This window comes from Epinephelus fuscoguttatus, linkage group LG5 (genome assembly GCF_011397635.1).
Source record: "Epinephelus fuscoguttatus linkage group LG5, E.fuscoguttatus.final_Chr_v1".
NCBI lineage: Eukaryota > Metazoa > Chordata > Actinopteri > Perciformes > Serranidae > Epinephelus > Epinephelus fuscoguttatus.
In genome coordinates this window covers 13322663-13347465 of record NC_064756.1, presented here as the reverse complement: position 1 = coordinate 13347465, position 24803 = coordinate 13322663, and the positions used below count along the sequence as shown (strand labels likewise).

Sequence of the window (24803 nt, the reverse complement as noted above, 5' to 3'; positions counted from 1 at the left end):
GTCTGTTTGAAGAGGCCACAAGATTCATTTCCACTAAATTAAAAGATTCAAACACGCAGCACACAGACTTGAGAAAAAAAAACGTAAGGGCTGGAGGCTGGGTAAACACTCACAATGATTTTTGTCAGAGAATGACGGGGGGGTCAGTGTTGCCATGGTTTCTCTATGGAAGCGTCTGATTGATTGGTTGCTGCTTCCTCAGAATAATACGGCCAGTTGGTCATTCACAGTACTGGCAGGACGCTGTCTACTACAGCGTTTGTCCTGATGTGGAACTGAGTTCACGTACAGCCATACGACTAAGTCAAAACGATAAGCGGACTACGTTTGGTTTTTCCTGCATCTGCTCCAGATCAATAAGGTATAAAAATCCTGTTCTGATCATCACTAGGCTGCTGTTCATACTAGGTAACAAAGCGTGGTACATGAGTCCAGTCAGTTGTGGTCGCAGCTGTTGTCAGTCCTCATCCACCTCAGAGCACGGGATGAAACAGGTGTCGTCCTTTGCTAGTCCAGTTTTGTCCAGTTTAATCCGGTCCAGACGGGTGTGCTGTTCCTCGCTGCAGTCCAGTCTGGTTGGATCCAGTTGACTGCGGACCTTAATCACAGAGTATTTGCAAACATGTCTTAGACTGTTTTAACCTGTTTAGAGCAGCAGCTGGGCGAAGCTTAGTCGGCAAAGTGATGCCGATGGAGTTGGTTAAAGCCATCAAAAAGTACTCGAAATTTCAGCTTCTTGTTCGTCCACACTGTTCCTTTCATCCAAAGTGTCAAACTCCACCCACCTGGCACCTTCACAGGCTAGAACAAACTATGAGTAAGTGTTCGCTAATACAGACAGAAGCAGGTCTGATCCAGGGCTTAGACGGCGACAGTGCTGGGTACCTCCTCGTAGTGAATGATAAAGTAAGGGTAGCTCTGGTCGTCGTTGAAGATGACATAGATCTGGGGGTCCACCCAGTTGTCCACACAGGAGTCATAAAGGTCGCTGGAGGGGTCGCGGAGGTTGATAGGTGGAGGTCGCCGCATGGAGGGATTTCCTACAGTAAACCTGTGTAAACACAAAAAGGACAGAGACGAGGTTAGTCATGAGGTCTGGAAGGAGTCGTATTTGTGCTATATAACAGACTTTCATTCAGCTCTGCAAGTCTGGAGCTCAAGAAGAATAATTTACCATCTAAAAGAAGACTCTTATAATTTTAATGATTACAAGACTGCTGCTGCAGTGTGTGTTTTAGGGCACCTTAAATAATATAAGCATATGCCGTAAGTGCATGAACTGAATGTACTGTAAGTAAATGAAATGAGCCAGCACATTGTAACCGGTTTGTTTTTCCTCTCTTAAATATTCATGTCAAACCCTAAAGACCTGTAATCCATCAATCTTTGTTCCGCTTTCTCTGGGGTCATACATAAAACATATTAAAAATTTCCAGCTACAGACAAAGTGGGTGGGTAAAGACGTTAAAGAGTCTGTGTGCCAGTTACGGTTTCAGACAGGGAAGTTAACCACACGGTACAGATAACTGCTTTATTGGTCTATATCCCGTGCTCAGGTCTGGAGGCAATGTCTCCATCTGTGTTGTGGAGCGCATGAAAGCCAGGTTTGGTATGGAAGGAGAGGGAGGGGGAGGTTACGTGTGGTGTATTTCCAAACCACCGTCCTCCGGGCGCACCGCAGACTGTCTGCTGCGCCATAACAAAGCTGGTGATGTATGATGGGTTCAGCCAAATCAGCTGTTTTACATGTGTGGCTCTGGATTTGACTTGCATTTTTAAAGAATGGGAGTAGCATGACGCATATAGCATGACTGAATGATGGTTTATGGAAAAGAACTTGCAGATTTCCATGATCCAAATTAGTGCTGATGTGTCCTGTGAATCTATTATGAAGCCACTGAGAGCGAGAGCGTGATAGGATCTGAGAGGAGGTTGTTTGTGCGGAGGTACGTGCTGGGGGAACGCACTTGTCAAACACAACTAACGAGGGACACTAAAACATGTAACCGCACTAAAAACCAGACGCATAAAGCTTCAATTTAGCTTTTACCAAATTTCCAGTGAACACATCAAACCAGAGCATGGCGTCCTAGCTAAGATACACCACTGACATAATTAAATAATGCCACTAATATAACAAATATTTGAGGCTCAAAATCAACTTAAATACACAGAGAGATGACAGAAATTTTCTATATAAATTGTTTTAGGAAACTATCCCATTTCTCTAGGTGTGTTTAGTTATTGCCATACATTGATTTTTAAAAATATTTAATTCATTAAATTAGCCAAAACCAGATAATCCCATCTGGTTATTTTAATCTAATAATTCCAAAAAAAAAATCATCTAAAAATGTACTTTAGAATATAAATCAATATCACAATAAATAAAACAAATACTATGATAAAAAAAATGAATTAAGCATTTTTTTGCAGTGCAGTTTTTTGTGTGTTTTTTTGTAGTGACTAAATGGCAACAGACATCAATTATCATCATCAAGTAACATCAATTATCAAGTTTATCAAAGTCACATTTTTCTCCTACTTTCAACTTGTTAACTACAGCGTACACACAGACACACACACACACCTGCCAGTGAGGACTTTGGCCAGGAACATGCAGTGGACTCCTTTGGGGGAGCGCTTGGAGAAGTTATGGGAGTAGACAGCCTTGCGGGCAAAGTAGGACCCCTGGCCAAACATGGTGGCGTGCTTGCCACAGACTCTGGGGTCGAAGTTGTGCTTGCAGATGCCCTCCACCACGTCGGCCGAGGTGCCGTGGAAGAGGTGGCGCTCGCTCAGCAGTCGGTCCATCTCGGACATACGCCGTGACATGTACTCCTTCTTCCTGTTGGAGCAGAGAGAGACAGAAGGTGAGATTTGTTGATTTGTTGATTTGCTTTTTGTGTTTGGAGCTTATTATTTTTTAATTTTAACTAGACATAATATAATTAAATAATAAAGTAATCTTCCTGACAAAAGTCTGATGCACCAGGACAGATCATCACTCAGGTGATGAATAAGTAAACAGCCGGGAGCAGTCCTGCTATTTCTATTCAAAACTTGCCATCACAGCCTTGTTTGCTCTGAACTGGCTAAGAACATTGAACCTAATCTGTTTCTTGAGCAACACGCACGCACGCACACGCACACGCACACACACACACACACACACACACACACACACACACACAGCTCATTTGATGTGAGCGGATCAATCAGGCATGCGGAGGTGAAAGCGTTTCGAGCCAGAGCTGCTGTGACCCGGGCATGAACTCCAACGACCCCGCAAGCTTGTGACCTGACACAGACCGACACTGCACGCATCCGAGTATGCACACACAGACACACAAACACACACACTTTAATTTCCTACTATCCAATTTTAGGATGAAGCTGCTCAACTTCCTTTGATATCAATAACCAGCCAATGCACACGCACAAACACTCACACGCAGACAGACACGCAAACAGGCAGTTACGGCTTCCCTGTCATAACCCGAGTGTGGGAAGAGGAAATCAACTGACGCTCAGAGAGAGGAGGGGGGCATCACTTTCAGCATCTGTACCACACACGCACACAAACACACACTCTGTCAGTCATTGTGAAACCGTGCAGTACCAGTCAGTGTGGGAAACTTTAACTGTCACAGCTGATAGGACAGGCCTCGCTCCAACCGCGGCGGTTAGCCCACTGTGTTTGCGACAGGAACACCATCATCACAAAACATCTCTCCATCCGGCGTGTTCACACACCACCGCCAACTCGTTCTCACAAAGTCTCACACAGCTGGTCCCATTTGTCTTATTTTCTTTTTTTTTTCCCCCTTCCCCTCTTCTCACATTGTTTCGCATTCAACCCTGTTTGTTGTTAGAGACATGTTTTTATTCATGTGTCTGTAAGTAAATACGCAGCTGTGTCTGAAATAGTTCAATAATAGAAACCTGGATAATACATTTCGTGCCACACCAGCAACATATGTGCGACTAGGAAAAAAGAGGAACCAAATCATTTTCACACAACAGAAACCACACTGCACTAATATTTGTGCAACTTTAGCATGGCTTTGGGTTCATAATATCCTATAAATATAAATATGAAAGACTTATTTCTGTGCTTGTAACCTAAATACTATCTCAGGTTTCCAAGTGTGGTCAAATCTCCTGACTGTGACGATCAAACAGAATAAATCCGCAACTTAAAGTCATATCATTCTGATGACACAGCAGCTAGTGATAACTTCAACACCTCAGCAGAGTTATGTTCGATAAAACAACCACAAATGCGTCAAAGTTGTACACCACAGCTGCACATGAAGGCGAAATGCATGCAAAAGAATCAAAGACACGCAAACCTGGCGACAGTGACCTTTCTGAGACCCTGACACAATTATTTCCTCCGGGTTTTTTTTTTTTTTTTTTTTTAAACATGGTGTCACAGCCACTGGTCACGGTTACTGGAAGTGACTCATGCTTCTGAGGTTAGATTAACAGATATATCTCCAACAAAGAGGAAGAGCTTTAAAAAGACGTCTTAAGTAAAATGCTCCGGCTCCTTCGCTCACCTCTTGTACTTCTCCCAGAGGAAGGGGTTCTGCACGCGCATGATCTTGAGGATCCTGAACTTGGTCTCCGACACGGTCTTGTGGAAAAGGCTGTACACCGTCCGGTAGCTGCGGTCTTCACGCGAGACCGGCACCTGCAGGAAGTCCTGGTTCATCGTCATGGGCAACCACGTTTCGGGAAAAAGGCTGGGTGGGTTGGTGGTGGTCGGCGAGAGGGGATGCGAGACGGAGAGGTCCATAGACGAGGAGGAGGAGGAGGTGGACGAGGAGGAGGAGCAGGGGAGGGGAGATGAAGAGAGGCCGCCCAATGTCCTAGAGAGAAAGATGAGAAAAGGTGTTAGATATTTGGTTAGAAAAAAAAAGTTAAATCCCCAAATACAATTTACATTATATGTCGATTATTATTAAGTAACTTAACCTAGTTACCAACTACCCTGTGATCAGTATCGGCTGACACTGCTTTCAGTGACTGTTAATTGGTCTCAAGAGCACCCTGATAATATAGCAATGATGAATTAATATTTATTCATGTTTACATAGAGCATCTACTAGAAATTAACATCTTTCAAACTCAACACAGTTAACAGGTAACTGTGTTAAGAGCTTTTTTTTAATGATTAATGGAATATACCCATAAAATAAGGCACTAAATACAATGTGTTGACTTTTATTCCCCTTCATGAACATTGCTTTACGTTATTAAATATTGTATTTCTTTAGCTGTGGTAACACTGGCCTAAAAATATTATCTCTAGGGATAATTCCATAAAAGATAAATAATTAATAAATGAAAATGGTGACCACATGCAGTCTAAAAAACAAAACAAAAATTGCATATTTTTGTACTTTCTTCATCGGAATAATAGATAAAGCCATGATTCACGTTGAAATGTTCCTCGCTGCACCTCCCTCTATAAACTAATCAACCCCAAGCCGTACATCACAGCCTGCTACCTATCTCTGCTCCTTCCTACAGCTCCGTTCCCATGTGTTTCCAATCAAAGCTGCATCCTAACGTAAAACAAAACCGCCGTGATGAACCGACACGTCGTTGCTTCCAAAATCATATTCCCACCAACTGTCAACAATGACATCACCGCACTGCTGAGCGGAGCAGCTCCACGGCAGCCGTCAGTGACCAAACAAAACAGCAGGGCCGCGCGAAAATGAAACCCAGACACCAAACAAGACAACAGGGAGGCAGAAGGGGGGGGAGGGGGGGGATGAGAGCAAGAGAAGAGGGAAGAATGAAAAAATCCAATTGCGGAGCTGTCATGAAAGTGACAAAAAAGCTATTGTGTCTAGCATTTGAGTCAATAACAGTGGTTTGGCTGTCAAGTTATCGCTCTCTAAGTGTAAATGCTGTTAGCCCTATCAGCCATAAGAGAGTGTGCATGTGTGTGTGTGTCGTCAAGAGACTGTGATCAGTGTGACTCTGAGTCAGTGCGACAGTTTTTCTCATCTCTTTTCTCTCCCTCTGTCTTTCTCCCTTATCTTGTCTGTTCGGTCTCGATCTCTCCCCCGCAATCGATGTCTCTATTCCCCCATGTGCTCTGAGGAGATCACAGCACAGCCTGCTGCAGAAAACAAGTGTGAAATGAAAAGGGACAGATAACAAGAGAGTGATGGAGTTGAGGAGAGAAAAGAGTGAAAAGGAGAAAGATTAGGACAGATAACGGGGGAGGGAGGAGAGAGCTGAAAATAACATCATCAGGAGGGAGAGATGACAGGAGGAGAGGGAGCGAGGTGGGGAGGGAGGGAGCAAGGGAGAGTGCCAATCAAGCTAATGACCTCAACCTCTAAGCCTAGCACAGATTGTTCCTGATACACACACAAACACACACACTTGGGAGGACACTGCATTGATTTACAGTCATTTCTCTGGGAAAAAAAAAACAACTAAATTTAACCGAAAAACAAGTGCTAACTTTAAGATCTGAACAATTTACCTGCTCTTTTTCCCATAACTTGAGAGAGTGATCTGATTTTGTCCCCCACAAAGTGATTAACTGAAGCACACACACACAACAAACAGATAAAAAAGTCCCAGTAACAAATCCCTCGATCCAAATTCCAGCTCCCCGTGGTCACATTTCACACTCACTTCACTCACCAGCTCTCCTCTGCTGTGCACCCAGTCTGGAAACCATTTAGACCTCTCTCACTTCCTCTCACTGTTGCTCTCTATCTCACGAGCTGTCTCTTTCTCCCCTCATTCCTTCTCTGTCTCCCGCTTCCTCTGTCTAATTTTCTCCCTCTTTCCCTTCTGCTCTCCATTTTGTCTCCTCTTGACTGTCAAGGCCCTGCGGGAACAGCTCGTACTAGTTCGCTCCGTGCGGGACACTGGCAGGACACGGCTTCAGCAGCCTGCTCGGCAGAGGAAGTGAAAGATTCTGCAAATGGGGTGAGATGACTCCACTTGTTCCCAATCTGGCATCACTTGTTTCAGTGAGGCGAGTGCGGAGAGGCGGATCACTCCACTGCTATAAAGAGAAAATGGCAGCTGAGAGATGAGAATTCCTGAAATCCGCTTATTTCCTCGAGAAGAAAGTGAACAGATCTCATCTCATTCACAGATTTTCTCACTGAGACAAATGAGATTTAAGACCACTTGAAAATACTTCTACCCTTTCTCCGTCCGTTCGCTCTCGACACTCTGTGTATCTGTTGTCTGTTCTCATTTGTTATCTAACTTTCCATCTGTCTGGTTGAGGCCCATTTCGTCCTGCACAGGACAGCTCCTCTGTCCCAGTGACTCTGATTCACCAAAAATCAGGAGTTAATATGGGCACAGCACTGGAATCGATTAAACGTGATTGTGGCATTCCGAGGCTTTTGATTATTCAACCCTGAGTGCAACATTAATATTGTGTACCGACCTCTGTGTGCCTATCTGTCTCCAAACAGAGACTCAGGATGCGTCCAGAACACAGAGAGCTGCAGGGAGACAACGTGTGACATACCGGCGGGCCAATTTGTGTGTGTTGCAGTGCACGTGTTGCCAGGAATTTCATGTAAAACCGGGGACTTTGTTCTAATACTCAAAGTGGTCTCATATCCAAATCACGAAATGTTCCCTAACAAGGTTGAGATCTGAGTGCTAAACCATCAGCAAGACGAGACAAAGAGAGACTATCAGTCAAGCAGGTGACCCCTGCCTCTCGACTGAGGACTGACTGTTCCTGTCACTTTGCCTCGCTCCTGTTTAACAGCCGCTCTAAACCCTGATGCTTATCAAAGTGTTACCCTTCAAGGAGGTTAATAGGCTGCTCCGGAACAATTCCTTTTTGCATCCAAATAGGTTCCATATCGACAACGCCAAGCATGTTTGACAATCAGCTTGTTAGTCAGCTTGTCCTTTATTTGGCAAGATGATTGGCAGAGACATGAGTCTACAGCCTGCCAGCATGCTAACATGGTAGCATGTATAATGTTTACCATGCTCACTGTCTCAGTGAAGCATGTTAGCATGCTAACACCTGCTAATCAGCCCAAAACATATTGCAGCTGAGGCTGATGGGAATGTCATTAGTTTAGCAGGTTTCTGGTCTGACTGGACAAATTAAAACTTTGACCTAGATCAAACCTGAGGAGGACATGAGTGTCTCTACTATTTGTCATTGCAATCCATCCAATAGTTGACCGAAAATTGGCAGACTGGCAGACCAACATCGCCATCCCTGGAGCACCACCGCTAGCATGGCTAAAAAGCAACTTCAGAGTGGTAACATCAAGGCTATGCCATTATATGTGCTTCCCTCTGTATTTTAAGAGTTAAATGTCAAATGTCTTTACTTACTGTAAGTGGGGTGTAAGCATCACGGAGGACATGAACATGGGCCGCTTCTTGATCTGGCGCCTGAACCCGAAGACGGCATTCTGCTGGAAGCCCTCCCTGATGTTGAGGATATACTGGTTCTGGAGCGTAATGAATCGCACCTCCTTAAGACCCCTCGAACTTGCCTCCTCTATGAGCTTCACTACCGGCTGTGGAGGAGAAGAGGAGGAGAAAGAAGAAAAGGAAGTGTTTAGACTTAATTGTTTATCATTTTTTACTTTTCTGCATTTGAATCCAACGGCGGAAGGAGGAAGGGAGAGTTTGACGAGAGAAATGTCAGTGGAGCGTGGTGCAATGCTCAGATAACAAAAAGCCCAGCTGATAACGAGTATCACCGTGAGACACAAACTCACACTTATGCAGGGACAGAAAGCAGTCAATCTTCACTGATTAGGTGAAATAAATTGCAATTGGCTGATGACAGCTGCGTCACAAGGGATGTAGAGGTGTGTGTGTGTGTATGTGTGTCTAAATCAATCTCATCCCAGTGGCTAGACAATCGATTGGTGTGGGCAGAGTTAATGTGTCTGGCCTCATGTCCATACAGGCGTACACGCAAACAAACAAACATACACACATAAATGCACCGAGCGGCTCACCTCAGAGTATTCCCTCCAGCCAAAGTTGTCTCTGCAGTAGTACTTCCACACGGTGTGGCAGCTGGGGGTGGGGCTTGGGTTCGTTGCGGGCGCGGGTAGAGGGCTGGCGGGAGTGGTCAGTCGTCGGACGCGGTCAAATTCCAGGTCACACACTCGCATCGCCCCAAAGTCTAGGGAAAACACTCGACCCCTGGAAAACAAAAATCATTGTTAAAAAAAAAATAACTAACTGCTGCAGTCAGCGGAAGAAAAAACACAGCGTACATTTACACGGTCAGCTAACATGTGGCTGTGGCACAGTGACCTTGTTGTGCGCCCTGGAGCAAGACGACCAAACCTCTAATTGCTCACTCAGTATGAGTCACACAGGGTGACAGCATCAGCTACATGACTTACATATCACATGCAAACATAGGAGAGAATAGAAAGAAAGAAGACATTCTGTATGTGATCAAAACATTATATGTACACACACTGAAAACAGGTCACTGGAATGATTCAGATATTAATTTTATTCTAATAACAGCACTTAAAATGCTTAAACAGACCCGAACCTGAGAGATTCAGTTAGGCTTTAAACAGAATGACACAAGCAGGACCGTAAATGAATATGCTACCTTTGCCATTTCATTATGTTTCATGACGGTCATAGAAATTAGGGGAAATTTGCTCTTTCGCTATCTTGCTGAGAGTTAGATAAGACTATTGCTAGTACTCTTGTGTCTGCTGCTATGTCGGCTGTAGCTTCATTTAGCATACAGGCATGAGTGGTATGGTTCCTCTCATTTCCTCTCAAATTTCCCAAACTGTCGAGCTCTTCCTTCAGAGCTTTGCCTCTCATTTTTGTGATGCTGACATTTGTCTTCTTCTTTGGTCAGGTTCAGCTAAAGAACAATGCTTTTGTAACATGCTAAAGTGTTAGCATCTGCTAAGTAAATAAAAGGCGATGTGCATACAACCTCCCGTAACCCCTCTCTGTCTCGACAAGCGTGGGTCAAAGTCCTGTTATGTGTGTGTGTGTGTCTGTCTGTGTGTGCATCAGTCTCTCTACATTAGCTCTCCATAGGGCCTCTGGCGAATCCTTTCTGGGTCAGACATACCACTCACATAAATGTGGGCATCATAGACTGGCACGCTATGCCATGGACGGCAGCCAGACAGGGGCAGACACGCACACACACATACACACACACGCATGTACACCACATACACACAGACACATGCAAACTTTGCCGAACATGCACACAGCCTGACACGGTGTTAATGGGCTCATTGATTTTTGCCGAGAAACTAATTGGATGCAATGTCAAAGGTTAGACATCGGTGAGCGTGAGTCTGTCTGGAAACGTGTGTGTGTGTGTGTGTGTGTGTGTGTGTGTGTGTGAGGCAGGGGTTGTGTTCCGGTAATGTGTGTGTTTCAGGTTTGTTCTAAATAAAGCACATGGATTAGAGTCTTTAGATGTTTCCCATCTAAAATGTGGAGAAGCTGAGGGTGTGAACCTGCTGTTATTAGTTCAACAGCCTGCAGAAGTGAAACCTCATATTATAATGGGTATAATGTATTTGGTTTCATCTACTGTAAGTACATTTACTGGTCACTGGGGTTACACACACACACTCACACAGAGTCACGCTGGTTTCGGTCAGGAAGGTGATAATGAATGTGCTGAGTCATTTTCCCAAAACACACATGCAGCCTGGTACAAATACTAATTATACACACAGTATTTACAGTCTGTTTCTGCTAAGTCACACTGTGACTGCGTCTCTTTAAGAGGAAGTGAAATAGGAATTCATTCACTGAGCACGTGCAGAAACAAAACAGCAACTGAGGAGTGAGTCACTGATTATCAGATCACCAGATTACCAAAAAAGACCAGGCAGATGTCCACGAGTTGTTTTCTGAACCAGATTTAAGTAACTTAAAAGCGAGTTTTGGTTTTATGCGAACGAAAATTAAATTTGAATATCAAAGGCAGAGCTAGAAGTGAAAAACAGAAGAGAAAGGATGATGGAAATAAGTGCTACGAGAAAAGACAGGAATACAGACGGATGTGAGAGGCAGGGAAGTGAAATTATAGTAGAAACAAATTAACAGTGAAGACAGTACATCCTTTGCTTCACCTCTGGTCAACCTGTTCTCTGCTGCTCTTTGTTTTCTTAATTTTTGCTCAATTTGTTCTGTAATGTTTCCACTCTGTTCCCTGCTTCGCTGCTTCTTTCTGTCTCTCCACACATCTGTGTTCTCTGTACTTTGTGTCTGAAAAAGAAAGACACACCTGTGTGGCCTTCTGTCTCTTTCACTGTCTCTCAGTACAGAACAGTTTCTGCCTGCAACGGTATGTTATGATGACAAGAGCTTCTGTATGTGTGCGTATATGAACTTGAGTGACTTATAATGCACGCGCGCACACACACACACACACACATACACACACACACACGCACTTTTTCAGGTTGTAATCTGAGGAAATTAAGTGAACTTAATTACTCACTAATAAATAAGGTCAGTCAATGATTTTCAAAGCCCTTTGCAGAGTCCGTTCCTCTCCCTCACTCCCAGACTAGTTTGTGCTGTTCTAAAAATAAAATTCCGCTGGTTAAATTAAGTGCACTGAGATTCGGTGCTTTCAAAGTGGAGGCCAGTGAAAAGTTGGAAAGAGACGCGAGGCACGCCCACTCTGGCAAGGTCGACACTTTTCAAGACCACGCTTGAAATATGGGGCCGCTCCAAGTTTGTGCAAAGGTGCACACGCGAAAGTCAACTGAAAATGCAAATTGAAAGAGCAGTGTATTTTGGGTTTACAGGAAGAAGACTGAGACATTCGAGTGAAAATCCAAACTGCTGACTAGGGAGGGGTGTTTGTGTGCTAAAGGTGAAAGAAGAGGGCCCTTGTGAGCGAAGCACATGCTGCTGAGAATGCAGTAAACCTGCTCTGTTCCTGTAGCGGGCAGCTCCCAGGTGTGAATGTTTGGATCAGTGCTGAATGTGGGAGCAGGGTGTTGCTGGAGAAACAGAGAAAGCGTGTTCAGCAAAACCTTTCCCTGGATAAATAAAGGTTAAGAAAACTAACTGCACTGTCAAAATGGCTGTTAATCCTCCACACTGCCTTTAGCACACACACACACCTTCGAACTTTCTCACGGCTGCACACACAAGGACCCGCATACCAGCATCTGTCATGCTATTGTGAACGTCACAGGCTAGGGGAAAAAAAAAACATAAGCGCTCGCTCACTCACGCACACACACACACACACACTCTTTCGACAGATTCATGTACACACGCGCAAACTTCATCCAGTCACACCTTGATAAGTCAGTCAACCAAATCTGCTGACGAAGGCTTCTTTCACACACACACACACACACACACACACACACACACACACACACACACACACACACACACACACAGCTTGATGTCATGGTGTTATTTCCTCATGTCAGAGCTATTCACTTTCTGGTTATCTATTCAAATCTGCTTCATTTGATTTTGTTTTTTATTTGCTCTTAAGGCTGTGAAAGACATGAAGTCAACCGCACAAAGAGAGCAGGAAAAAATGTACACCACCGCTTCCTGCATGTCCTGGATTGTTCCTGTTAAGAGTGCGTCTCCGTCCTCCTCTCCGGCACATCATTAAGCTCACAGTTCAGAGTGTCCTCTCTTGCAGTCCTTTTAGCCTCGCTTTGAAATTTGAAAACTCTTCCCAGGGTGCAAAACGTGAAAGAACAAGGGTTAGGACGGGAAGATAACCGAGTTTGACGTTAAAAATAACACTTGGTGACACTTGAAAAAGAGAAGTGGGTGCTGCTTTAGTGCAGAGACAAAGCACACACACACACACACACACACACACATCTGCACGTCTTACACCTCTTTAGGCCCTCGAGGGACAACTGAGGAATGAGAAAGAGATAGGAGACTGAGAGAAAGGGAGTAAAAGAGGGGTGAGACAAAGAAATGTGTAGGTCGAATGATCCAGTGAGGAAAAAGGAGGAAGAGGTGGAGAAGGGGGGAGAAAAGATGGATGGATGGACGGATGAAGGCAGACTCTGAGTAATAAGAGGCAGAGCAACCAAGACCTCGCCCGACTGATTCATGGCATGGGTTGTCTGACACGTTATAGCCACAGACACACACACACACGTACACCGGTGGACACATTCAGTCTGATTATCTTGACACCGCCTCTTTTCACACACGCACAATCACCACACGCAAGCAAGCTCTCACAGACACAACCATCCTTGATTTTCTTTGATTCGTGACACAATGAGGTAGCATGGAATCCCCCGCGATATAAACACACACACACACACTCTCACACACACACACCATGGTGTCAGGTCGCTCTGCCCTTGGTGCTCGGTGACTCTTTATGTCAGTTAATGACAAGCAAGGCTTTTATCACCTGGCTGACAAAAGAGTCTCTCTCAATCGCTCTCTTTCTCCCTCTCTCTCACACACACACACACACACATATGAAAAATGTGCACATCGTCATGGTTACGAAAAAATCTGAAGACATTTTTAGTCCCACTACAAAGATATTACAGGAAATTAGTGTAATTACAGGAGATTTGGTTCATAATTTGTATTTAAAGGCGTAGATTGTATATTTTCTCTCTCTCTCTCTCTCTCTCTCTCTCTCTCTCTCTCTCTCTCTCTCTCTCTCTCTCTCTCTCTCTCACACACACACACACACACACACACACACACACACACACAACAGCACAGCATAAATCTGTTAACAAGCAAGTGTACAGCCGAAGATTATCACAGTATAACTTTTAGAAGCGATGACTGTGACATTCCTCCTTACTGCTGAGTTCATGACTAAAGCGGATTAGCCAGACTTCCATTCCTGCTTATCATATGGATGGGATTAACCTGTGCTATGGATCATACACACATGGGAACAGCTCAGCGCGGAACACACACTCGCTTACGCCCCACCAGGGCCGCACAGGATATAATCAGACGCAGACACACAAAAAGGCTCATACGTTTTCTCTTCTGTCCGCTCCTTCTCTTCCTCACACATGCACTCATGGCAGATGGCAAAACAGGCCTGTGTTGCCATACCGACAGTAGAGCTTGTTAAGTCATCTGCTGCTCTTTAGATCACTAATGATGTTATCATTTGGCTGTGGTAACCACAGTGATGCCTTCGCCCTGTGTGCGTGTGTGCGTGCGTGCGTGTGTGTGTGTGTGTGTGTGTGCTTGTGTGCATGAAAAGACAGGCTAAAAGAAAAGTATCAAAAGAGCACTCACACACACCCAGTACAACACAAAGCTTCCAGTAAATGACTGATCTGAGCACTGAATAACCATAATGGTGTGAACGCTAAGCAGTTTACTGACTTTCCTGTTTGTCTCTCATCATCTGATCAGCTCTGAAGAGCCCCAAACCAAAACTGAGTTTACCCAGCGTCAACATAACCACCCAAACACTTTATACATCCACCTGAGGCAGCACAACCTCCTGTTTTAAATCCTAACCTGTGGTGTAAATAAACACTGGATTAAAAGAGGACAACACTTTTTAAAAACCGGGAATCAGCCAGTGTTTTCTTACTGTGGATGAACGCCTAAACATGGGAGTGCTTTTTGTCAGAGAACTCGTGTGTCAGCGAGCGAAAGGGTTTTACGTCACGTCGAATGTTTTGCGTTATGTTCTCACTCCACCATTCTCAAACAGTCAAACCTGTTTTGAGGGTCAGGGTTAGAAAAACTTCAAAAACACATTCTTGAGAATTTTATGCCTTGGGTGCTTGAACAAAATCGTCGAAATGCACTCCAGAAGCAGCAGCAGAGAGGGTTATGATAGAGAACAGCAATGATGAGAGTGTGTTTGGAATTTATAGACTTTACAGGTGAAACTGAAAATGTGTTGACACTGCCTGGAATAGTGTAATTAAGTGAAAACGAGTGTGGATTTAGTGATTATCTAGCTTGTAACAAAGTGTGTCGAGAAACTTGAAAACCTAATTATCAGAGAATACATCAGAGTCAGACTCAGCTTATCGAATATCACACGGAAAATCGAAAGAGACAGCTTTAATGTGTGCTAATCAAACCACAGACAAACACAAAGTGCGCCGCGCGAAATGTTTAGCACACATTACAAAATAAATGACTTTTAAAATAATGAGTATGATCATTCTAATGACAACAAGCATATGTCAAATTATTCTGGTGCTTCTAGTTTCTAGTGGAATTTCAGTCGAGTGAGCCAGATGGTCCTGTCTGACTGTGTGAAAGCGTAACACACTCAAAGGGCCTCTGAAGAATTTGGGTTGACACCACCAGGTGCATATCCTGTTTGTGGAGCAATATGCACTTTGCATAGAGTTTCAGTTGAAAACATGAGTCAACAAGTCAAACACACAGACACACACAAATCTTTGTACACACACGCAAACCAGTGTGTGTGTGTGTGTGTGTGTTGTCCACACAGACGTAAACAAAGACAAACACATGGTCGCTCAAAGGGCTCAGTTAATCATGAAAGAGCTGATGATGTGGACGCGGTTAATAGTTTGGTATAATGGCAAGACGCTGTGTCACTGCCTGTGTTTGAACAGACTGCCCTTTAAACCCAATTCAGACAATAATGTGACGGAGACAGCGTTCAAATCTTCTGATTATATTACTAGATCATATTGGATGTGAACATAAATGACTTTAAAGTGTGGTAGATTACGAATTACATTGCCTTAAAGACGTGTCTACACCTTAATCAAACAATGACTATCTGGGTGTTTGCTGATTTTAGGATAAGTGTGACAGTTTAACCGCCTGACAATGCCCAAATCCTCAACTGTAAATGTTACTAAAACAACAAGCTGAAACTGGGGAACGGTAATTTTGATGACTGATTAGTCCAAAGTAGTTTCTCAAACAAAAATACCAATACTGGTTCCAGCTTCTCCATCGTTGAGGATTTGCTGCTTTTCTTTAACTTTATGTTACAGCAAAGTAGAATATCTTGGGTTTTGGACAGTTGGTCGAACAAAATCTGACATTTGAAGACGTCACACTGGGCTTTAAGAAACTGTCATTGTGAAAAGTGCGACAGATCAAACAATTAATCAAGAAATTAATGCAAGCTTTTCATTAACATAGTAACATGACATCATGGGATAAGGTAGACAAGCTGGGGGACTTCGTCGTGTGAGCCACTGTGGAGAGGACATCTTGGGTTATTGTATAGTAAACGAAATAAAAAACAAAATAAACCTGTGTTTAAGCAGGTTTTAGAATAAGGTGAACAGCCTCTGTGCAGATGTACTCATTGTGTGAGAGTGCATTCAGTACAGTTTAACAGGAAGCGGTGCATGCTACTTTATGTCACCCCACTGGGGCTTGCCAAGTGCTTGCATGTGTGTGTGTATCTATGTGGGTGTGTGAGAGAGTGAAAGAGAGGTTTATCTCTGTCTGCTAAAAGGCGTGCGTGTGAGCACTGCAAGCCACTGAGCTTCTCTGTGCAGCCGATTCGTGCGAGCGTCTGCGTGCCAAACCGTGTGTGTGTGTGTTTGAGTGTACACAGTGGTGTGCATGTCTATGACCGAGGGAAGGAGAGAAGCTGCCAAGTGCGTCTGTGTCAGTGACCGCACAAGGCAACTGAGGGTCATGGAAGTTCACAGCTTTCTGCCATGAGTGCTGCAAAGTCTAGTTTGGACGGAGATCCAGCCAATCACAGGGGGAGTTTTGGGAGTCGGGAAAAAAAATACAGGAAATACATAACCGATATCAGGGCTGGGAGATGGAGTGCCGTGACTACACAAGGGCACGATAGCTGATATGATAGCTCGAATGTAGGGAAAACATTAACTAGATGACACGTGAAGGCCAAACATACACCTGAAATAAAAGGACTAACACACACTTTCACACATGAATTAAAAACCCACGTTCACAGTATTAAGAACTGTGTAAATGACAGTCATACAGGAACATGCACTTGGCTGCAGTCCACAAGCCGCACATGTACAGAACAGCTGTAGAGTCACAGTTTTCAGTGTGTCACCGGTGGTGAAACCAAAGAGGAAGCTCAGGTCGAGGTCTACTGTTTCCAACACGCCAGACCAGAAGTGCTTATCATTCACAAGCAGCCTATCAGCTTACGGCACCATTGTTGCCATGTCACAAGTGCCAAATATTTGTTAATTCATAGGTACTTGTGACATGGCAACAATGTTCCTATCAACTTACCACACGGTAGCCTTTTACTTGACTATAATATACAGGTGTGGGTGCAGTGTACTGCTTCAACTCTATGGATCCGGTAAGAGGAAATTGTTCTGCTGTTATGTCATTAAAGGTCTATCCATCTTTATCAAGAAATAATTAAGAATAAACTGACCAGAATGAGCAGAAATGTAGGAAACTGATGCTCTTCACAGATGCACCAGCCATGTTTTCAGTTCCTGTTTTGAATCGATTGAATTGAAAGTGAATTGACCCCCTGCCCACAGGTCCAAGACAGAAATACTCTGTTACTGCTTCCCTTCACAGTGAGATCCTGTATCTAACCAGAGGACATACATGAAACACAGTACACACAATACAAAATACACTATAGAGGGATACTTACTGAAACTTGAGCCTGACTTGCTCATTGTCCGGGTTGCAGTACAGTCTCTCCAGCTGTTCCTGGGAGTCGTCTGCTATGCTCTGCCACGTCTGATTACTGCTCCTGCGGATCTGCCAGTGGTAGGGCAGGACAGTGTGGTGGTGGGCACAGTCATTGCCATACACACACTGTCCTTGGAGGAAATCCACACAAATGTCCACAGAGTCTGACTGGTGTGTGTGATACTGGAGTTGGGTGAGCAGCTCAAAAACCAGGTCCAGGGAGGCCTCTTCGCTTTTATCCTGAAATAGCACCCCTTTGTCAGGCTGCAGGAGGAGGACATGGGGGTCCTGGAGGCCGGTGCAGTCTTTGACTGGAAGGTTTTTAGCCCCAGAGGTTAAGAGGTCATTGCTTTTGATGCCCCCCTCCTGGTGAGGTGCCTGGGGTACAACTGTGGGAGGTATATCCCTGCAAGGGGGCGTTATTGTTACTGTGCTCCCGGCCGCCCTGGGGCCGGATTTGGACTGAAAGCAGCGGCTGCCGGGGGTAGGATCCGTGATCTTGGGTCGCTCCCCTCGCCGCTCAGTCTCCTCCAGCTCCGCAGTAGTATCGGCTATTTCCACATCACCGTCCCGGGTCATCATCCCCGGCACTCCAGCCCCAGCCGTGGTGTCGTCAGCAGCTCCAGAGTCTTTGAGACACACCTGGCCCATACAGTTCTGTTTCACCACGGCTGCTGCGCACATGTTGCCGGGAGTCCGGCCCGGCTGGCTCCGGGGAACAAACACCCCATCCCCGGACACCAGCGCATCCGTGCTCAGCAGGGTGGTCAGTATCGGATCCTCCAGGGCGCGGTGGAGGCATTTGGCGTCCAATTTCCTCTGCTTCTTTTTGAAATAAGGTTTCACCAGGGGTATCTTGTCCGGAAGCCCCACTATCTGCTGCTCCGTGAAATCTTCCCCTTCGTCCATGTTCAAACTCATATCCAGGGAGATCCCAGTCGGTACACCGTCTGTGGATTTCTGGAGAATGTGCAAAGTTTTATCCATGGTCCCCTCCTAAACCCCGACGGTCCTGAAGAGAAAGAGAGAAAGAAAGAAAGAAAGAGGTAGTCATCAAAGATAACATCGATAATCCTATAATCTTAGTTTCCAAGGTGAAGTCATCCTGGCGCATAAAGCGGTGATTAATAGGTCGGGCTATTATGCTGTGAAAAATTACTGTGAAAACTCATCTTTCCTTTCCTGGAAAAGGAAAACCCTGTCTGTGTATGTGCCGAAACGAAACCTGTTTAACCCCTCCGACAAAAACTACACACTGCTGGGCTGATCCCATAATGATGCTGCAGGAATAATTATAATGCCCAGCTGCATCACACATTACAAACCCATAGGCCGTATATGAATATAAGATTAGGCTGTTTAATGTATTGACTCGTGTTTGGAGAAGGAGAGGCGCAGTTATCGAGGCGGAAAAATATGAGCTAATCCTGCTGTAGGGAACTTGCGCACAGTCACCAGCTTCAGATTGATTTTATAGAAACAAGAATAGCCGATACCTTTAATTGGAGAGTGTTAGCCTATTTGGCTTTTCCTCTGCTGTCTTTGCTCTGTGACTAACGTCATGCCTGCAATTACAGCTGCGTCTCTGAGCAGGAGCGATAAAATCACCACTGTAACAAAACCTCTCTCTCTCGGGACTATATATTTTGATCACGGGAGTCCGATACGCGGCCCCTGCCGTCTACGTGCCGCTTACACACTGCTGCCCGAGCAAGTTTGCACGTAGGCTACAGCCGACAAACACACACGTAGGCTACACACACACACACATACACACACAAGGCACTGCGGCGGAGCAGCGACAAAAGATAAACGGGGCACCCCGGAGCTTTATTCACCATGTCCCTACAACAGCCTTCCTCTGGTTAACAAACACTTCTCCTCCTCCTCCAGCAGCAGCAGAGCCGGAGCTGTGTGTGCAGGCTGCGGAGTTTGTAAAAAGCAAACACTGGAGCACTGCAGCAGGCAGCCAGGGTGATTTGTTATAGCGCAGCTCTCCCATACACGGTTTAAAGCCAAGAGGAAAACCCTTTCTGTGTTTCTCAAACAACAACCAGACGACAAAACCCTACCTGCACGATAAAGTCCGCCCCTCTCCCCCCGGTCTCGACACTCTTTGGTGGGTAAAATCCAGTGCGTACATCGGCGGAGCTCCGTATCCAGTCTGGAGATAATAGGATCCGTGTCTGGACTAGTCTGTAGTCCGGTTAGGTTTCTCGTGTCCCTCTGCTAACCCCCGCCGCTCTCATGCTCTGTCTCTATTTCATGCTGTCTGTCCCTCTCTTCTTTGTATCCTTCTGCCGGATAGGAAAGCGTAGGGAGAGCAGCGCAGACCGACAAAGAGCGAGGCACAGCTGTGGCGAGAGACGCTCTGCCTGCCTCCCGGCTCCGCACAGCCCAGGCCCCGCCCCGTAACCTGGTCACAGGCGGGGCTTCGCTTCAAAGGCAGAGGGGGGAGCGAGAGAGTCGTCTGGTGGTGATCGGAAGAATGTGCATGGGGGTGTCGAGGACCCTCGGGGGGCCTTTCGTGCAGGGCCCCGGAAGTAATAGAAAGCAAAGTGGACATATTGATAAGTAATGTCATTACATCATGCTATTATTAAGGCTGACCAGCACGAGCTGTGCAAGAAGAGTTATGAGGATTTAATTAAGTTGAATCAGAATCAGAATCAGAAATACTTTATTGATCCCCGAGGGGAAATTATTTATGTTACAGGTGCTCCTTGCAAGAGAGGAAAGATACGTGAAAATATAAGAAATTTAAACAGTAGTATTTACAAATATATAGTTAAATAAACAGGAATTATTAACAAACATAAACGTATATATATATATATATATATATATATATATAGATAGATAGATAGATAGATAGATATATCGTAAACTGAACAAGATTATTTACACAAACAGAATATATACAGTCAGGGTGAAATGGGGTTATTGCACAAGTTAAATTAAATTATTGCAGTGTGTGAAAAAGTCTCAGGGCTACTCAGAGGGAGGAGTTGTACAGTTTGATGGCCACAGGCAGGAATGATTTCCTGTGGCGCTCAGTGGTACATCTTGGTGGTATGAGTCTCCCACTGAAAGTACTCTTGTGCCTGACCAGCACATCGTGGAGTGGGTGTGAGACATTGTCCAAGATAGTTCGGAGCTTAGACAGCATCCTCCTCTCTGACACCACCATCAGAGAGTCACACTCCATTCCCACAACGTCACTGGCCTTGCGGATCAGTTTGTTGACTCTGTTGGCGTCCGCCACCCTCAGCCTGCTGCCCCAGCACACAACAGCATAGAGGATAGCACTGGCCACCACAGACTCATAGAAAATCCTGAGCATAGTCCGGCAGATGTTGAAGGACCTCAGTCGCCTCAGAAAATAGAGACGGCTCTGGCCCTTCCTGTAGAGAGCGTTAGTGTTCTTAACCCAGTCCAGTTTATTGTCAGTGTGTACCCCCAGGTACTTATAGTCCTCTACAATGTCCACACTGACCCCCTGGATGGAAACAGGGGTCACCGGTGTCTTGGTCCTCCTCAGATCCACCGCCAGTTCCTTTGTCTTTGACACGTTGAGCTGCAGATGGTTCTGCTCACAACATGTGTCAAAGTAGTAATTCAACATACACTACAAGTAAAACAGATGCATTTCATGTTGGATCAGTAAAGTACACACATATCAGTACAATATCCTCCTGTTTGGTTGCATTTTTAATTTCCTCTAGCTATTTGTGATTAGTAGGACCTGATATCCTCAAATGTGACGACAATATAGTCTCAATGTCTTCAACAGGCCGATTATGTCCTCAAATGAGTATTTTTTTTAAAAAACATCTTAGCTTGTTACTGTTGCTAAAATTGGTGAAATCTGTTGCCTACAAATGTCATTACTCATAAATAAGTTTCAACTATCAAATTTGATCGGGTTTTGGACCTTGTCCACGTTTGTGTCAGCTGCAGACTGACTTGGCAGAGATGGCTGCCATCTTGTTCTTACATGATTTGGTGTATTGTGTTCTTACTGCACAAACAAGGTTCCTGTGTCACTTAATTTGCGTAGGGGCTCGCGTTAATATGGTTGTAACTGATGGAGGGTTTTGTTTTTACCTCTTGCTGTCAGTTGTCAGGAATAAACGGAGATCGCCTCCAAAGATATACATGGTCTGGGCCTCTTCATATTAACACAATGCAGACATCACTAGAGTCCAGCGGTTACACAAAGAACCCCAAAATACTGTGCTCCCATACTAACCCAGTACTAACTGCCCACAGGTTTTTTCATTTGTGAGTTAGTTTGAGTCAGAATGTTTAAAAACAAATTTAATAAGTAATATCCATTATGTGAACACACTAAGGACATAGGATCTTATGTTGCAGGGCCATAGGTGGAAATCCCGCCTATTCCAGAAATACAAGAGACATGTCAGACACCTTTATGTACTTCTACTTTTCAACAGAGTAGGCTAAAACACGTTACCAGTTGTAACCAGACAGCGTTTTGTTCACTTCATTACCTTGTGGTTCAGTCTTTTGTGTGAATACATCAGTCATACAAACAGCCCAGCCACTAAAAATCATTCAAAAACAGAATTTTGGACCAATTTTAGTGCAGCTTGGATTGTTACAATTTCCAGAAGTGTGTTTACTAAAGAGAAAACTTCATTCTCATACCATTTTTTTTTTTATCTTTAGTAAATGGTAACTGTAATATTTCCATATTTAAAATCAACGTACCTTATATTTTTCCTGCATTTAAAGTCGTTGCAATGGTATGATTTTGTTTATAATCTTTTAAATAAATGAAGACTTGATTAAAAAAAAATGACATAATTACAGCAAACACTTAAAAAAATCAAGTCTCTGGCAGCCTTCATAGTGATGTGAGCGCTTTTTTTTTTAAGCTACTAACAACACATCAGGGAGTTTTTTTCTACATCTCATGAGGGTTTGATTGATTGACTGAAATATTTTATTTCAAATATTCAAAAAACAAACTTTAACAGTTCTTATAAGTTAACGAAAACAAAATAGCAATAACAAAAATTACAAAAAAAGAAAGAAACCAATAGACAAACCATTTTTTTTGTCTTTACATATTTGAAAATGAGTGAGAAGAAGTGTACACTTATTACACTTAGGGTAATTCTTTATAGAATTATACAAACATGAAACATAACTTTGACAAGTATGAGACAGTTTGTTCTTTGGCTGGCGGACAGAGATCATCGCAGACCACGTGCATCATGAGTTTCATGGTTTTGTCTTGTTTCTGATTGTTGCAATTGAACATGTTACAATTGCGCCCGGTCTCCCCTACATTATGATAAACCTTCAGCAAAACCTTCCCATCAGCCTTAGCTGTAGGCCCACTTTGTGTTTAGTGCATATTAGCAAATGTTAGCATGGCTATTAAGCCAGATGCGAGTCATTGGCTATACATCAGCATGTTAACATTGTCATAATGAGCATGTTAGCATGCTGATGTTAGCATTTAGCTAAAATCATAGCCCTATCAGAATAACATTCATTCATATATTTAAACGTGAGGCTGCATTAATGCAGTTCACACACACCCCTACTTCCACTGCATCCCTGATTTCCAGCACACATCAACAGTGTGAAGCCCTGACGCATATGCTACAGCATGTGACTCAGCTGTAAAGGTGTACGAGGGCACCTAGCTCACTGTCTAAGAAAGTCTGCAATCTGATGCACCGTCACGTGTGCAGACAACATGTGGGAACGCATGTACGCAAAACCAATCTCATGAGCACACATACAAACACTAAATCTAGTTGGTATCTCAGGATTCCACTCAGTCTACTTAAACTAGCATGCTTGTCATAGCTCTTGTAGTTATTTCAGGTTACATACTGTTGTCAGACAGAGAGACAAATTTACAGGTAGACTGACTGGTTTGATCACAAAGAGAATGGTGTCTGTGTATTGTATTTCAGAGCGAGAGGATGACTAGAGTGTGTGAATGTGTGTGTAAAAGGAGACAGTAGTGTGCAGACTGAGCTGAAGCTGTGTTGAAGGAAGGTTCAATAGATGTGAAAAATTATTTTTGCCACTTTATACTGCAGCTGTGATGGGAACCTCGTAATGGGTTAGCACCATCACAGAGTGTTCCCTCCAGCACTTCAGCCCATTAACATCCCATTCAGCCTTTTAGTCACCTGATTACATCATCTCATTGCCTTTTTGAAAATCGTCCTTTGTGCCTTTGACAGATGACATTGTCTCTGAAATCAGATTTTGCTGCTCACTAAAATGCACAAAGCTCTACCAGGCTTTGCAAAAAATAGACTTCTCCCCAGTGTTTCCTGTTTTGTTTGTATGTGTGCGATCGCAACACAACACACATGAGAGGATGCAAAATCATTTCAACTATTTTAGTCACCGATCACCTCAAATACCTCTGGGCATGTTCACATATCAAAGCTGCCCTGAAAAAAACATTTCTCCTGTGTCTTCCGTCATCATTTGAAGAAAACTGTTGAGCAAAATCTAAACATGTAGAGTGTGGTGTATGTGGGTCCATGCAGGCTGCAGGTAGCTCATTAGTGATGCTACCAATCTTTAATCTCTGTTAAAGGCTGGAGAGTCATAAATTCAGGTTGTTTGACAGCTTGTTGAATGTGTAGATACAGATATGGTTCACACTGCATGCAGTACAAAGCGTTGGGATTTTAGTGAACCAAGGACGAAGAAATGCATGGTTTACATTTAAAGCAACCATTGTAAGATAAGAATATGCATGTTCTGTTCGGCTCTACTGTTTTTATCTTAAGCCTCGGTCAGTCTGAGATTTTAGCAGTCTTATAAGTGTAGTGCAGCTACACTGTGTGACTTGGATCTAATAAACTTGGGTACATACATACAGGCAAGGCTTCTGCTGCCCCAACTCCACAAGGTTTTCCTCTTTGCTTGAATCCCACACATTTCTTTAAACACGTTTTGTCTCCATAGCGAGCTGCTGTCTGTCTGTCTGTTTGTTTGGGTTTAGCACCAGTGCATCATTTCATGCAGCATTTCTATTAATTGGGTAGTAGACGTAGATCATAATGGCAGTCACACAGTGAGGTGGTCATCCCAAACTGACACTTTATTGCAAGACTGTGACAACGGCTATCTTTAAACTTCTCTCGCTGTGC

General features: G+C 44.1%; 1 protein-coding gene across 1 annotated transcript; it reads right to left on the bottom strand.

Annotated features, from left to right (window-relative positions):
- On the bottom strand, positions 1-20033 carry LOC125888769 (TCDD-inducible poly(ADP-ribose) polymerase). Its single transcript, XM_049576355.1, has 7 exons — positions 19719-20033; positions 17606-18658; positions 9003-9192; positions 8365-8552; positions 4566-4877; positions 2591-2848; positions 1-1051 (listed from the first exon to the last, which is right to left on the bottom strand). Exons 2-7 carry the CDS (start codon positions 18631-18633, stop codon positions 862-864), a joined length of 2166 nt encoding a protein of 721 aa, XP_049432312.1. The 5' UTR covers positions 18634-18658; positions 19719-20033; the 3' UTR covers positions 1-861.
- Between the last annotated feature and the right edge of the window lie 4770 nt (positions 20034-24803).